The sequence below is a fragment of the Trachymyrmex septentrionalis genome, unplaced genomic scaffold (assembly GCF_001594115.1).
Source record: "Trachymyrmex septentrionalis isolate Tsep2-gDNA-1 unplaced genomic scaffold, Tsep1.0 scaffold70, whole genome shotgun sequence".
In the NCBI taxonomy this organism is placed as follows: Eukaryota; Metazoa; Arthropoda; class Insecta; order Hymenoptera; family Formicidae; genus Trachymyrmex; species Trachymyrmex septentrionalis.
In genome coordinates this window covers 779,564-797,052 of record NW_017305885.1, presented here as the reverse complement: position 1 = coordinate 797,052, position 17,489 = coordinate 779,564, and the positions used below count along the sequence as shown (strand labels likewise).

General features: G+C 34.2%; 1 protein-coding gene across 4 annotated transcripts in view; it reads left to right on the top strand.

The window, feature by feature from the left end:
- The window catches only part of LOC108753723 (hemicentin-2), a 225,837-nt gene that overhangs the window by 108,044 nt on the left and 100,304 nt on the right, over nucleotides 1–17,489 (top strand). For all 4 annotated transcript variants that reach the window (XM_018495583.1, XM_018495586.1, XM_018495585.1 and 1 more), the window contains one exon: nucleotides 15,216–15,406. In XM_018495583.1, coding sequence (XP_018351085.1) covers nucleotides 15,216–15,406 — 191 coding nt within the window. The remainder of the gene's footprint in view (nucleotides 1–15,215; nucleotides 15,407–17,489) is intronic.

Genomic DNA, 17,489 nt, shown 5'->3' with positions numbered 1-17,489 from the left:
AAAATTTAAAATATTTTTTGATAATGTATTACACTGACATACATAATAATAACTTGTTATTCTAATGATATCTCACACATTATTATTGTGCAATATTTTACTTTTACAATTCTTCAGATTTTAATATATATATATATAATACTTTATATAAATAATACTTTATTAAAATTGTAATAAAAGCACATATACTCATGTAACAAAATAGCAAAGCTATCTAACTCTGCCTCTATACATTAAGATGTAAATCATATTTGCTCTGTACATATTGCAAAAGTTAAGATTAAAATTTCTTTAATTTCTCTTTGAGGACTGCTCTCGCAAGCGCAAATAGCGTCGCTCATGCACGGAGCATGTTTAATCCATTTGTATTGCATTCCTCGTATTTTCCGTCTACCATGTTTAGACTCAAAATACCGAATGTAAAATACTAGTATAGATACGAAAATATTCTACCTGCGATACGATATATCGTTATCGATCCGTGGATTATTTCAGTAACGACCCTCAGACGTGAAAAATCCTTTTTGAATTTTTTTTCTTTCGTTCTAGATGCGCATATATCTCGAAATAAAATACAAAATGTATCTTCCTATTGATGGAAAAAACTGAATTTGCGAATAGCACGCACAACCGTTGAGTAAATTCAAGTTAAAATTCAAACTTTTGTGGCACGCAATCGAACAATCGGATGAGAAACGAAAGTGAATGTTTTTTTTGTGTAAAATTTAAAATTCTATAAAATACATTTAGTACGTGCCATGTAAATTACGCGATGCTTTTGATATATGAAATTTTAACTCACTATTATTATTTCAGTTATCGCGCGTTGTTGTACAAAAAATTGGAAAATTATTTTTATTACAAATTATCCATTAATTTTATTTTATTATGAATGAATAATTGGGATTTTTCGCGTTAGTTTCACCGCGTTAATTAAGAAAAAAATATAATAATTTGTGTCCCCATTTTTTCTTCGTTTACCTCACATGAATTTCATTTGAATTATTAATTGGCACATATGACCTCTGCCTTTATTCGCTGCTCATTGTAGTCAAAATTGCCGTTTCAAACAAGAGAGGAAATGCTTTTTCGTAGACCGGAAGCGGCCGCAATTACGTGAACGTAATTATACATTCCGGCAAGACTATGCCCATTTTCGTTGGCCGTACTCCTTCGTGTCTAGTCGCCACGGCAAGCACGAATATACACGTTATTAAAGAGGATTTATTACTTTACCGTCTAAAAGAGGATTTGATGGTTGCTTGTGACGGAGAGCCGGCTGGCATCACTCGACTACATAATCACGAGCATTTCACTCCCCGTATTTATCGCGCTTCCTGACAACGCAAAGCCTCGTCGACGTTTGATGCAAGTTGTTATCCCAATTAAAGCGTCGGTAAGCATACGCTTTGCATGGCCCTTCTGACCCTCCGGTTTGTCTTCATGCTTGTTATTTTGATTATCTGTCTTTGCACGTAATGATGTCAAGAGAGGAGCTTAAGAGACGTCAATGATATTATCGACATACAAAATTTCCAATAACTTTGTATTATATCTTTGAAATGCGTAAATCTTGAATTTAAAAATCTTTTTATAATTTATAAAGTAAAATTTATTAATATATGTAAGATTATTTAATGTATCATTATCATATTTTTTAACCCTTTTATATTTTTCACGTGAATACATTAAAACATAAATAACAAAAATTATTTGATCTGTTGCTAACATTACATAGATATATATTAATATTTTAATTTGTCTTACCTTAAAATAAAACCTTAAATATTTTACTTATATTTATTTTTGCAATGTTGTAGCGTTCTTACGTATCGTGTCCCAATGGAAATCTCAGAAGTTAGAAACAAATTTAAAAGACTATTACAAAGAGAAATAAGAAAGGACAAAACTTTTACAAGGTTTTTAGATTTAACAAAAATATTAGCTTCGATAATGTAAAATGAAGTAAACAAAATGACCAACGACAAGTTTATTATACTTGTACATCGAAAAAAGAAATTGACATTCCGCAAGTGTTTATAATATGCTTAAGACGTAATAATGTAGCGCAGAGTCTCGTCACTCAAGAATCTGCAACAAGACAGTAACATGGAAGGTACTTGATGTAAAGGGATGAGTTTCAAAAAAAACTCTCTGATCGCGCAAGAAGTGTAGCTTGTGCGTCCTCTTTCTGAAAAGTGGCTGCGCGCATCGAGAGTACTCGAGAGCTCGTGGGAAAAGAATACAAGTCCATCCGGCTAAACTAGACGAAGCAGAAAAAAAGAGTCTGTTCTACAACCTTCTCCCCCCTCCCCCCTTCATCGTTCTCCCCCGACCTTGTGTAAGCTCCCGCATTGTCTTGCGGAAACAAAAGACAGGTAGCTTATGCCCCGCATTCAAAAGCACACAAAGTTCAGTGCTCAAGTGCTCCTCATACTGTATTTCCTCGACCACCACCCTCGCACACCTTTCTCTTTTCGCTCATCTTACGTCTCGGCATACTTTCTCGCTCGTCTGCTCGTTGTCCACTCTCTCTGCTAGCTTTCTTTCGAACAGAGACTACTCTTCTTCTTCTTATTTCTTCTTGTGTACGTCACATCCTTGGTTTTTTTCCTATCTATATTTCTTCTTTTATTTGTATATTCCCTCTGTACCTTAACTCGCTCTAACTCTCAACTTCATCTTTCTCGCCCTCGAATTCCTCTCATTCTCTTGTATAACTTCACACCACCTTCACTCTTCTCGCTTCGTGCTTGTGCTCGCCCGTCTTAGCGAAGAAGTCTTGTGGATGAAGTTTCGCGTCGCCATGTCGAAGTCTTCTTTCTTTCAGTGTCGTCTGAAGAAACACCACAAGTTCTTGTCCCACACTAATAAATACAGTTTCGTGTACTGGGATATTTCCCATAGCGTGCAATATATCGTTTTTTGACAGACATTTTGAAACATGTGGTAAACACTGATCTCTTTCCTCACGAGACTAGTAGTATTTTAGTATTTCATTGCCCCGTTTCTTTCTTCTCTGCTCAGTTAATTCTGCCATAATTTGGGATGTAAGAAGAAATAAAGTTTTATAAACTATTGTGAATTAATCTTTAATTAATCGTGTACAGTGCTTCCTAATAAAATATTAATTTGTTCTAATTAAATTTAAATTTTTTGAGACTTTATTTTTATGACGGGCAAAGTCAGGAAGATGCATGCAATGTGAAATCGCATTGCTAGAGTCATATTGTCTGCCTTTCTACAGCTTTAGCCGAATCTCATTACTATTCATTACTTTTAACGTCTAATGGATCACGCTACGTCGTCTACTCTTGCTAAGCCGGACAGAGAAAGATCGTCAATCCGTTGGAAAAATTCCTAATTAAATCTGGAGCGCAGTTAATAAATTTAATAACGTTTCTCACATTATCATTAAGTGATGACGCGATGATAAAAAAATGATGCGCTTACTTTAAATTAAAAGCATTATCAGTTTGATGTAATGCTTATTTTGATGAAGCAACAGAGATGCGAAAATATCGAATTTCGACTGTTGCGCTAAATCGAAAAAATTATTAAAACCACTGCTATATTAAAGCGAAAAGTAATAATACTCGATAAATCTTCCATACATATCGCGATTTGTCAAAGCTCAAATAACATTGATACACGCAATGGAAAAATTACTAAAACCATTGCTATTTTAAATAAAAAAAAGTAATAATGCTCGATAAATCTTTCTCGCACTACCACAACTAGAACATTTAAATGTTCGGCTATTATTCCCGTTGTACTTATGTATCTCCATTTACGGAATTACACCGTGCGAACGATACGAATTTCCATTCGTTGATTTCGATTCGCCGTAGGATAAACAGGAACCGTTATTTACTCGCTTGTCGTACGAAAAATGTGATACTTGAAAAATCAGATAGCCCGGACACACACACACACACACACACACACGGGCGCGGGCGATAATACGCACGGGGAATTTAATTTCCACATAACTGGTGAGCTTATCCATCTATTTCACTGGTTTTTTTCCGAAGTCTGCTTCGTGTTTCCCTTTCGGAGTGCGCTGTCACTCACTGGCGAGATATTAAAAGACCGTTCGTCAAATGCAACACGCATCGTAAAACAATCCTGGCCGCTCGTAGGCAAAACTTCATAATATTATATTATCGCGCTTCAATTGCTCGTTATCGTTGCGTCGCGTATAATTATATACCTACCTGTATTCGCGAGCCGGCATGGCTGCTTATATAATTAACGTCATTCGCGGTAAATCATCGTTCGCATGTCGCGCGATACTTACATAATACCATTAGCAAGATAAAAGAGAACAAGAAACAAAGATAGGATTATTATAACGTTCGTTACGAGAGTGCGCGATTTATATTTTGCATGAGTGCAGTTGCGGAGGAATATTTGTAACCGACACTCACATTTACAAGTATTTATTATTGCTGTCGCCGACTCCTTAATTAAGAGTACGCTTGTCTGCTCGTAGTCTCATTTACTCGACGACCGTAACTAAAAGATCAACTTTCCTTGAAAACTATGGAAGCTGCTTAACAATAATCCATTAAGGATTGCGTTACGTGCTTACGATGTTTTCACTCTGATCAGCTTCGTAACTTTCGCATCAATTGATGTTTCAAGCACGATAATGTTTAATTAGTCAATTAATAACAATAAATTTATTAGCGAGAAACTATTACTTTATTTCTAGTGAAGAAATTTTTTATTAATTGTTTTCGCATAATCTTCAAATTGATCATTTAACATTTATGCGTTACATTAAGGAGGTTACTTCCTAGTCAATGGACAGATTATTCATAATAATACGTAAAATAATTAAAATAATGGAATAAAAAGATTACTAACAATATCTTATACCATTATACATAATTATTGTTAACTTTATATGTTACTAAATATTTTCAAAATGATAAAATAAAAGTTGTAAGATGCTCACTTGATGTACATATACGCATCGTCCATTTGACGTATATTCTAGCTTTTTTCATCGAAGAACATAAATTTCTTGTGAACTGTATGGTCAGTTTAAATAAAACTTTACGAGAACGAACTTTACTTTAATTATAAGAATTGTTTAATTTCTGTTCTTTAATTATACGCAAGTGTCTCAATTTAAAAGAGAATAACTATAGGATAAGATTATATCTTCAACTTGTAATGTAAAATTCTATAAATTTATAATTAAATATCTTCAAAATAGTATGATAAAAATTAATGAAATTTTTTCTAGATATTATTGATATTATTAACATTTATATTATATGTATATTATAGACTTATATTTCATCAAATGCGAGAACCTCTTTAAACGCATAATAAAATAACATTCATTAAAACTAAACGAAGATAACACATACAGACACAACGGTTTTGAATATCTAAAAATTTTGTTAGATCTGAAAATAATTTTGTTAAATCAACAAAGTGATATAGGACGCTCAAACTGGTTGCTATAACATTAAAACTTTTTGTAGCATACTGAGAAACCCATTTAGTTGAATCAACGAAGGATTTGTTTGCCCATGTTCAAACAAGAAATTAATTGATGTAATAAAATAATTTAATCGAAGCAAACCATAGTTATTGTAACATTTTACTTGTTTCTGATAAACATTGACATCTAATAAAGTTGTTTACAATAACCAAATGTTTGACTTTAACTAAATTATTTTATTGCATCAACCAAGGATTTGTTTGCCCATATCCAAACAAGAAACTAATTGGATTCAACTAAATGGGTTTCTCAGTGCATTGCTCATCATGCTTGAGTTTCTTACATAATTACTTTGATAATTTCACGAAATTATTTTCTGATTTGTATCTACCTAAATTTTTAAATACTTCATCGAAATCGTTTTTTTCTGTGCATATCGTACATGAATATTTCTATAAAGAATAGTAAGGAAGAAATACGATACATTCGTATAGTACAATATACGAATAGAACACAAAGCGAAGCTTTCAACTTGCAATGATTTGGTCTCATTGTTGATACATTTTACTTTATATTCATTTTCACGCCTCTGTAATATTACAGCCAAGGGAAAGCATTCGCGTTCAATTCGCTTTATTAGCTTTGACTCACCTACTTTCCAGCATAAGGGTTGATAGCTTATCCATAAGATTATCTGATGTATAAAAGCTAGGTATACGTGGTGCAGAGTCGATGGGTGCACGACCGCATAACGAAAGGACCGAGTAATACGCCCGCGCGCGCATTGTTGCGGTTATCCGACGGCACGCTTGCTTTGCAGTCCATGCGCCACAGCATTAATGAACATTCACCTACGTCGTCTGATAAGAAAGTAAAGCAATATTAAATAATAGTAGGTACACTTATGAGATAATCGCTAATATAATAAATTAATAATAAATTCCGCTCGTTTTATATTATAGAATGAAAAGAAAACAGGTCATATGAAATGAGCTCAAAGTTAAATGAAAAATAATTAATCATTCATTAAATATAATATATAATATATAAATTAATGACAGTTTTAATTCGATTTAATTATTCTTATTGTTAAAATAATTAGAAAATTCACACATTAATATAAGTAATAAATTAATAAAATAAAATATAAACATATAAAATGTTGGAACAAATAATGCATTTACATATTGATATGTATTATTCATATATATTAGTCTTTAAAGAAATGATTTTAAAATTATAACAAAGTGTAGTGTGATAGTTTATAATTTTTTGTCTAATAAAGAAGTAAAAGATTAAAAAAGAAAGTTCCATAGAAGTTCATTTACTTGATAAATGTTTATAAGTACGTATTGTTTGATTGAGGAAACGTACAACAGCATGACAATATTGTAATTGTACGTAACAATACGATAAAATTTATCATATAAATGCGGTATATTTGAATTCATTGAATTTACGAACGTGCAACAAACATTGTCCAGTTTTACAGTAAATTCTTTTCTTTCCTTTTCTTTTGTGTACATTGACAAGCGAAATAATTGTGCCAGCGGGCACAACAGCAACATGTCTTAATCACCAGGTTTCTATGTCGATTGTGGTAACGGAGAAAAAATTTCTCGCTCATCGAACGACGAAACAATTTGCCTCAATTGGTGATTTTTTTCAACCAAAGTACATGTCGGAGAAAATTCATTAGCATGTATTACCAATTCAATGGCCGTAGGTTTTCATTCGCATATATTACGTAACGTTCATTAAAACGTTTTATGCACGTTGTCGAAAACACCACTGTTTTTCCAGACAATGAGTTTTTCACGTAAGAAGATACTGCGACAATCACCGACTTGTGACATACATTTACACTTGAATAAACTACACATAGTACGTCGTTGAAAGTTGAACACAGTTCACCGCGCTGAGGTCTTTGTTTAAAATTTCCGTTCAAAGATAAATACTTTTCTTCTCCATAAGTAGAAAACGTTGTCAAAAAGTACTTTTCAAAGTTCGTATATTCCGCGTGAATTATTTATACAGAGAAAAATATTCTGGTTAAATCATCAAAAAGGTCCAACCAAAATAGTATTGCTAAGATTATGATAATCAAAAAATCGTTATAATGATCATAAATTCTGTTTGGCCTCATCTAATTGGTTTAATCAGAATATTTTTCTCATTACAGGATATCGTTTAAGTATTAGTCGATAACTCAACTTTTCTCATAAACATTTGTATTTATTTTTAAATAGTGCCATGTACCTACTGCCGTATGTATTGCTAAAATCGTACTCAAATCCAATCGTACAATAATAACGTGTAATGCGCAAATCATGAGAGTCATCGGATCCAGATTCTTGCAAAGTTCTGAGCTAAAAGCTCGCATAACACGCAAAGTAATAGTCAATTTCGAAGAGGGAAAGTAATACAGGTCTTGAAATAACGGCTTCGATATTCTAAAATTACCCGGAAGAATCGCTATCGTCGGTCACAATTTCAAAAAAATGTCTAATTTATTGGTTTGCAACGGTGGTAAATCACTTCCACTTAGTCTGACCAGAACAGCCCGTATCTACTGTGTGTTTTATATGCCTCATTCATCCTCGAACGCAATCGCGTGGGCGAATGAAAAACACAGACACGTATACACCGCGTCTTCTACAGACGGGTCTTTTTCATACGCCGTATGCTTCAACAAGAACATCGCATTTTTCTTCAGCTATCTTATTCGTCGCACCTTTGAACTGAAGAAGAGAAGACTCGAGAAAATATCTTTCTAAAGTGCGTTGTCACGTCTACATATTTTACACGTCGGAAAGAATGTATCGGATTACAACTGAAGCAAATATAGTTCTTTAAAGATGCCTATTATCTTGATATATCACATTTAATTACTGCATTCTGTTATTTACTTCAAATACTAAAAATCTATGGTATATATAACGTAAACTATAGATTTGCAATCAGTGCAATGCTTTCAGTGAACATATATAATGAAACGCATTTAATTATTGAATGAAATAAAAAAAAGAAAGAAAACTTTAAAAGTATAATTGATTTTTTTATTATTTATCTTATCACAATAAATTATTTTTATTACAATTATTTCGCCAAATTTATTAAAATTATTTAATATAACTGTAATGTGAATAAATTTGCAATTTACATAAACGTATAATGCGCGTAATCCCTCGAACATTTTCCGTTGGTAAAAAAGCGATTTTATCGCTAATTCAAAAAAGTCAACTTAATCATGCTGAAGAACTTATTATTCCAATCAATTCCTCATTAAATTGTCAAACAAATACTCGTTGTCATCTCGAGACCGGAATCGACGCGTCCTAATTTCTGGCCATCCATCCAGAAGTCCAATCGTATTGCAATCGCGCAGGCTGAATGAAAAATCGAAACACCTGAGCGACGTCGCGTGACGGGAATACGACGCGGAACACGTCGCTCCGAAAATCACCCGTCGCGAACGACCGAAACATAAAAGCCGGGTCAAGAGAACCCTGGCGGACGGCCTCGAAGAATACACTGTCTCTCAGATACTCGACGGTCACCTCGTAACTGGGATGGGCCGAGAGAGCTAGTGAATAGTAATCTGCGCGGAGCGCACTGCCTTATAAAGCAAAGACCTACCGCGTTGCGGGATGACGTGTGCCATTTCTATGCAAACTATATGTATGTATGCAGGTGGTGGCGCCGGGCTACACGTTTAAGGCGGCGGATAGGCAGACGTAATGCCCTGATGCAGGCTAGCATTTTGGTTGCTGTTATATATACAGCTCCCCCTTGCCGTCTGAAACACCATCTCTTTACCTCTCTCAGGTTCTATTCGTCACCTTTTGCGTTCTCGCTCCAACCGTCCTCTTCGTGCTCTTACATCCTCGTCGATTGACGAGACTAACCCTTCGCCTTATCTTTGATCCTCCTACTCGTTTTTCTAGTTTGCTATTTTTACTTTCGTTTTATTCCTCGTTGCAACTTCACACTCAATCGTTCCCCCCCTCCCTTCTCCTCTCTCTCTCTCTCTCTCTCTCTCTCTCTCTCTCTCTCTCTCTTTTTATTTTCTTTCTGACGTTCAACTTCGTTGCTTCACTCGTCGTCTTACTTTGTCGACATTGATGGAACATAGTTGTTAGAACGACAGAAGGAAACAGAAGGAAAAAAGAATACTCTGTCAGATGCATGAAACCGTTTATTGATTTCCTAACGAACAGGAAGCTATCACGAGGTGGACTCTATATTTTGAATTCCGACTGCCGGATGTTAATCCTGACGGCGAAAAAATCAAGTGCAGACCTTTCTGAGATTGAATATTTCCGTCTTTATTTCCTTTTTGCTATTTTATTTCCGGAATATGTAAGGTGTTTTTTTGAGTCGCATTGAAAATATGATAAGGCTTTCGGGCAGTGACTCTGTGCTCTATTTTTGTTGGGGGTGACACCACCAAAATCGACCAAACACTAACAAGCCCAGCTTGGTTGTCACACTCAGAAAGAGGAGTTTGGGAGGGAGGGAGGAGGAAGAGGGAGGGGTGGGAGAGAGAGAGAGAGAGAGATATGCGTGCACGGAGTCAGCAGAGCTAAATTACACGTTCGATATAATAAGCACGAGGGCACACAAAGCGTGCCCGTGAAACGCTCACCCGCACGCGCGCGAATCCTTTGTCCGCAACCGACCGAACGTGTTTTTCAGGATTTCGCGCATTTGGGCGCACCGATTGCTTTTGCCTGCGTATATACATCCGCGCGCACGGCCTACTTACCCCTTTTATCATAGCGAAACGCGAATCCCTTTGTTTTCTTGAAGCCTCCATTATGCTTTCAAACATGGATAATCGACTGACAAGTCAAGTCGTGCGCAATCGTATAATAAGATATCGCAAATAAAATATTATTATACAATGAGGAAATGAAATAAGAATAAATTTCATCTATTCACTTGTGTAATCGTTAGCAATTAATTTAGATTCTCCAATTCACTATTCTTAAGACTCATGCATAGGGAACTTTAATTCAACAATTAATTCAATATACTTGAGCAAACAAAGAAGCATTTTTCGACGTTTAGAAAGTAATTTAGATGTTTTCGACATGTTCGTCGCTTGTTAAACTATTTTAATATTTTACTTCAGTATAATAATATCAAATTAATGGATCAACTTACTATTAAATAATATGTTAGAACGACAAAATAAAATTAAATTAAATAACAAAATAAAATGTTTGAAATTATAAAATATTTACATAACACATGTTTTCAGTAAATTGTGTAAATATTTTTAGTTGAATAACTAAGTTGACTCATTAATTCAATTATTATGTTGAAGTGTGTGGAAATATCAATATAGTGCAATTTGGAAGGAACATGTTGGAAATATCTAAATTTCTGTTGCAAAATGCAAACATCAAAACAACGCTTTTTTTTTCTCATATAGGATTCTATTGTTTTTAGAAACGATTTTAGAGATTTATTTTTTAGAACTGTCTATTACGGAGTAGTGCAGCATCCAACTAACCAGCGAATAGTAAACTAACGTAAAACCTTCGTACGCTAGATTCGTGCTGGGGTTAATGGAAAGATTCTATCCGGCGTGGATTGATAACGTAGCAATGGAGCCAGTTTTCATTGCCTCGAATCTTTGAAGTGTTTAAAACGAAAAGTGAATTCCCCAATGCTCGCGACGCACATACACACCCATACAAATCTGTATTCCATAATTTACCTGATAATTTACCGCAGGGATTATTACATGATGGATGCTGAGCACAGAGTCCGCAACAATCGTACATTCTGTATTACCGTAGCGTTGTAATTAATTATTTTCATTCATTATGCCGCATACAATGATGTTTGCTAGCATTAAATTAGACAACGGAAACAACTTGCAGCAGCGAATACCTGATGCTTCGATCTAAATAATTCGCTTCTGGTTAAATAAAGTGTTGAAACTTTGTTATCGAAACAAGTGCAACATTCAATGCACGCAAAATTGAGTAACTTACACGATATGCAGAACAACGTGAAAGGCTATAAATAAATATTATACGTTGTTTAAAATGAGATTAGCGTCAGATTGCCATGACCGCGTGTGCATGTTTGCGAGAGAAATATCAATTTCGGACTTCAAGTAACTAGCAATGTTTATATATTTCTTTCCTTCTGGAAATATACTTTTCCTCCTTCTCGTTTCATTAAATAACGCGTTTTTAACGAAGTTTCTGTTTAACTTCACCTAACTTTACGTCCGGAGATTAAATTTCCCGTTTATTTGCCATTTCTTTTTACATGCGGTTAAAAGACTTTTCGAAATTTGGCATCCGTGGAAACCCTCGTATTTCCAGTTCCGCCTCGATACTTTGATGAATACGAGTAGCGGCCAAACACGCGCTCGCTACTTTCAGGCTTCCAGAACTCGATTTGCCGCCACACCTACATACAAGATAGAATCGAGATGCAAGGCGTTTAGAATGCCGAACTTTTCCACGGCCGAATCGAATCCCTGGTGAAAGGAAGACCCACGTGAGAGTGGTAACGTGGATGCCTTCCTCGCACGGATCACATGCGAGTTGAACTTTCCTTCGTATAACATACCTGTTTTCGTGAATTAAAGATATTTGTACGGATACACGTTACCGTTCATGCTACAGAGCGTACTATCTTATTTCGCGCACGCTTCACCGAATGCACTTAACAAAGCAACGATTTTACACCGTATTGTTATCATTTCGTGATAATAAATTTTCGGTTTTGTATGAACAACAATAGAATGCGTAACGCAAGACAAAATGGTTAGTAATAAAAAAGATATTTCTTTCATATGATTACTTCTGACAATGAGAAAGATTCTCATTTCATCCTGCATCCTGCAGTTTCGATTAAACAAAGAGCCATATTGGAATTCAATACTTTTCACATTTATAATTTTAGATTTATTTTCTTTTAGAAAAGAGAGAGAAAAAGAGAGAAATGCAGTTTCTGATTTAGCGAGCATTATGCAGTTTTACAAGTTTTAATAACTACTTCATTTAGACAATCATATCTGATTTTTTAACTCAAGACTTATCGAAAATTTGATTTTTAACTTAGAACTGTTACAAGTACTTGTCGAAGATGTCAATATCTGAAATTAGGTTAATTTGACCTATGTAAAGCTTTCCAATTTAGAAATCTGAGAAAAAATCCAATCTTTTAGTTCTTCAAACACACTGAATAAGATGCAATCCAATTTAGAACAAAATTGAATATATGTTAGAATATTATGTATGGAATAAGAATAATGGCAAGGTAGAATCTATATGTGATGTACATTGTACGAACATATATTATGCTTCTTAAAAGATGTAGATTGGTATTCCCAGTCGATTCTTATATTTAAGACCGAATCTTAAGTAGTCTTAAGATATCATGAGCCAATCACAGAGGAGCATTAACATCTTAAGACATTACTTAAGATGGTTTTAAGAACGTATTGTAAATACCAGCCCTAATATTATATTTTCTAATTTTTCTTTTTTCCTTTAAATAATGAAAAAAATTGATACACATTTTATATTCAATAAAATTTACAAAAATCTCTCCAACGGAAACTTGATTTGGAAGTTTTCTCTTTTTGGCGCAAAACTATGAGTGTTGAAAGATTCGTTTCGTAGTAATTCCGAGGATAACATGAATAAAGTTTTGCAAATGCGACATGGACCGTCGCGTTTTCGAGATCGCATCGCGTCTGCGCTCAGCCACGCGTATCTTTTTTTTTTCCTTTTCTTCTCTTTTTTTATACGCGTTCGCATGGCGTAAAAGGCATGTACGTCCGTTATGTATCCATGGATTATTCAAATGAGGTCAGGACGAGAAGCAGGCACATTCGAGCTTACCACACCAGCAGCGCAGTCTCCTTGAATCGTAATCTGCTGTCGAGGGCAAACATCCTAAATCACCTGCGCTGCCCGGAAATAGGTCGTATCCATGAAAATTTTAACAAAGCGTGCGCGCATGAAGGAAAAAAATTCTTTTGCCCTTTATTCTTTCGGCTGTATCACAAATACTGGGAATTTCGTCCGTCGAAGCGGTGTGGCGAGGCGTGCACTCGCATTATTTAAACGATGCGAAAGATCGCAATCAAAATACTATCGCTTTCGATATCGTGGATATGCATCATGTACTGCGATCAAGTAAAAACCATACTATGCAATTTTTTTTAAATGGACATAGAATGCGGAAAACAATGGCCCACGAGAGTCAAAACACATCTAAAGTAAAAACCAAATTTTAAACCATCGCCAACCATTTTAAATCGCACATTAAATTACAAAGTGCAATACCAATCATTCTTGATGAATCAATAAAATTTTTATTTTTCACAAATTTATTGGGATATAAAGTACCTGAGCCGAATAAGATCCAGCCTAAAAAATGGCACATGTTTAAATTTATTACTTAACGCTATTTCTAACTCTAGCTAATTTATTACTAACTCTTTATGCTTAGAATATATGCTTAAAAAGTGTTCCATAGGAAGTAGATGAAAAGGGGCTAGAGAATTTGAATCAGCAGGAACACGTTTATTTAATGTAACAAAAACTTGTGACGAAGCGCATATATTTTTATGACAACTTGCTGCAAAGTTTGCCAGGTATATATACATTATTTTATATAATATATTATAATATTCAACTTCTTATGGAAAAATAACAAATAAATCGATTTTTTGTAATAAATATATTGTTTCAGAAATAATGAACTCTTATTAAATAATGCCCATTTTTGTGATTATTGTTATATGACCAATTATTATTTGTTTGTTATGTGTGGAGCTTACGTATCAGAGGTTAACGATTTTCAATGCTACAAATTTTGAGAAAGTAAAATTGCATTCAAATTGTTAGAAATTTTCAAAAATTAAAAGATTAATTTCAGACCAAATCTGAGAGATTTGTATTATATATTATATTGTATTATAATGTTTAAGAAAAGAGTAAATCTTAAGGGATTTTTTTTTATGATTAACGATCCTTTTAAAACTGACTTATGTAAAAAGATAATGTTTAGTTTCTTTGTTATTTTTAATTTATTTTTTATTTAGGTCTTATTGTATTTATACGAATATAATAAAACTCAATGTTAGAGTTAAAAATATTTTTTCGTTTATTTACGGATGTTCTATATATCTAGAAGATACTTTTCATTTTTGTGAGTGAATGGGATAGAGATTATATTTTTCACTTAGTTTATTTTAATAAATAGAATTTTAAAAAAATAAAATTAATTAGGTGGATCTAATTTGGCTCAAGAACTTTTTTTCCGTATTCCTGCATACACTGTTCAAATAATATCGCAAGATGTCGTTATGGCAATGTGCAAACTGCTCCATAACTCGCACGGCACATTTCCCCGGTGATTTACATCGAAGGAAATGAGCAAAGCACGCGAGAACACAGGTCGTCTTCTTAAAAAATTTAATAACAAGGGTAATTCAGAAAGGGTCCGAATGGAAAGTAGTTTCTAATTCACGAGGGTCGGGGTAAAACAAGCGGAATTCAGGCTTGGTTCCGCGTTTGTTTTCTCCCATCGTTCCACCGCCTTTAACTTTTATTTTTCTTTGCCTTGATAAAAAAGTTTGCTGCCGACGGCGGAACTGGCGATAGCCTCGCTCTGTAATTGCGGCGTCGTTTGTCGAGTTTCCCCCTTACCAAGACAATCAACTTAATTAAATTACCGTGATTATACCCGCTGGTCATCTTTCTTCTCTTAGATCGACGCGTGCCCTACAACATCCCGTCGGATTGGAAGGCCCTTTGGTTCAGCAATCTCGACGAACTGCAGAGAGTGAACGAGGCGAACGACAACAACACCGTTTCTAATGTCACGGTACAATTGGGTGGCACTGCCTTCCTGCACTGCAAAGTTCGCAATTTGGCGGAGAGGACCGTTTCCGATGCCGAGGTAAGAAAGCAACTATATGTAACCCTTTGCGCTGTTGCGAGAAACTCTTAAAAGAAGCGACGATTTTCAACGAATATAGGCGAATCGAGTCGTAATCGAAGCTTTCAAGTACGATAAATTGATTTCTCTGGAATGATTATTGTACTTTTTGGGTAGATGCGATTCTCTTCTCGAAATCCTTATTGTGCTTTTCTATATCTCTCATAAAGAAAGACGTAACATAAAATTTATATTTGCATGTAGAGCTATCTTGACATCTACAAGGTGAAATAAGTTGCATTGTATTGATGTACTCCAAGATGCAACTAATTTATTTGAAATAATTATCCGATGCGGATATTTAATTATATATGTTTAATTAATATTAAAGATATTAACGTAGTATATTACTCGTTTCTTGGTGAATCGAAAAAATACCAGTAGAACATTTATAAAATTCGACAGAAGTATCGATCTGTCATAATCGATACATTTTTTCTAATTTTTATTGGAAATATTTTCCGACGAATTCCAACGATTTACTTAAAGTATTATAATTATATTTAGTATCTTCTTTAGATTTAGGAAAAACGTTTTTATTTCATGATACTTTATTGTAAATCGTTTATGTATTGTAACACGTATATGAGAAGTTATGCTAATGCCTACGCAATAACAACACGAACGTAGTACATGGTTAATCTTGTCCGTGTAACCATAGAACAACTCCATACAAATTTATTCATGTACACGAGCGTAATGGCCTCCTTTCGTACATCCTCTCTGACGCTTCGAAATGGTAAGGCGATCAATGATCGCGACGCATTGAATCCTGCTGAGAGCACGGCAATCGGTATGCGATTCCACAGAAACGACGAGCTCGTCTTGGATACAGATAGATGCAGTAATGGCGCCTGCTTAATATGTCTTTATCAAGCCTCCGACTTTCTCCAAAAAATCGATTTTTTCCCTCAACGTTCTTATTTCGATTGACCATTAATATCTTATATTAAGATGGAAGAGTAAAAAACGGTGCTAGAGACATCTTTTCTACGGGTCACTATTGCATCATCTTATATTTGGGATCGATACATTAAATCGCTCAGAACCGCGCAAGATTGATGTCGGCAAAAAGCCGATGACCGCGACAAATCTGCCCCAATTCGGAAGGACATCCTTGTAACGACGATGATTTCGTACGAGAACTTAGAAACTTTCACGTAATAGTAGCGAACTAAGCTCACACAATATTAGCCATCGTAGCTTTCATCATTATAGACTTTATAGGATCAGATGTCAATGACCAAAAGTCTGTTATTGTTCAAAATTATCAAATAACAATGGTGTTCCCGAACTTTCTATTTTAAACCTTCATCTCGACGTCAAATCCAACAGACTTTGATAATGTATGATCGATATGTCCACAATGTGATCTTCATAGTTTATATGAAATTTAACTTCCATTGGGGATGTATTATTCCTTTTTTAATAATAGCAATATCTATTATTTAGATTTCCAATTTTGGAAATGTTTATCGGAGCAATTAATTAATTTGTTTGCTATTATTTTATATATAATAATTTAACCATCATTTGGTTTAATTACGATTTCTAAATTGTAATGCAAGATATCGCGCTTATATCGTGAAATTTTATATTTTACTGCAAAACAACGAACTCGCTTGTATTTGCAAAATGTCGAAATTCTCAATTTTAACGAAATTTAACTCTGATAAATTACAAGTTAAAATAATTAAATTATATTATTAACGAATGTTATTTTATGATTAGGTAATTTACAAACTCTGTTCATATAATTTCAAATGAGAAAATATCAGCTTATGAAGCTTTATGACTCATCTAATTAAACTTCAATAGCTTATGGAATGGAGGAAAAATAATATCTTATAATTTCAAAATTACTTTCCAAAACAATGTAATTTGTAAGAGTAATAAAATAAACGATATAATATCGTGATCCGTTTTATGAAAGATTTGTTGTAAAATTACTGAAAAATTTAGTGGATTTTCCAGAGAAATTTTACTTGACTATAAATAAACCGAAGATAAAATATATATCAATTATATTAGAGGTCAATTTATT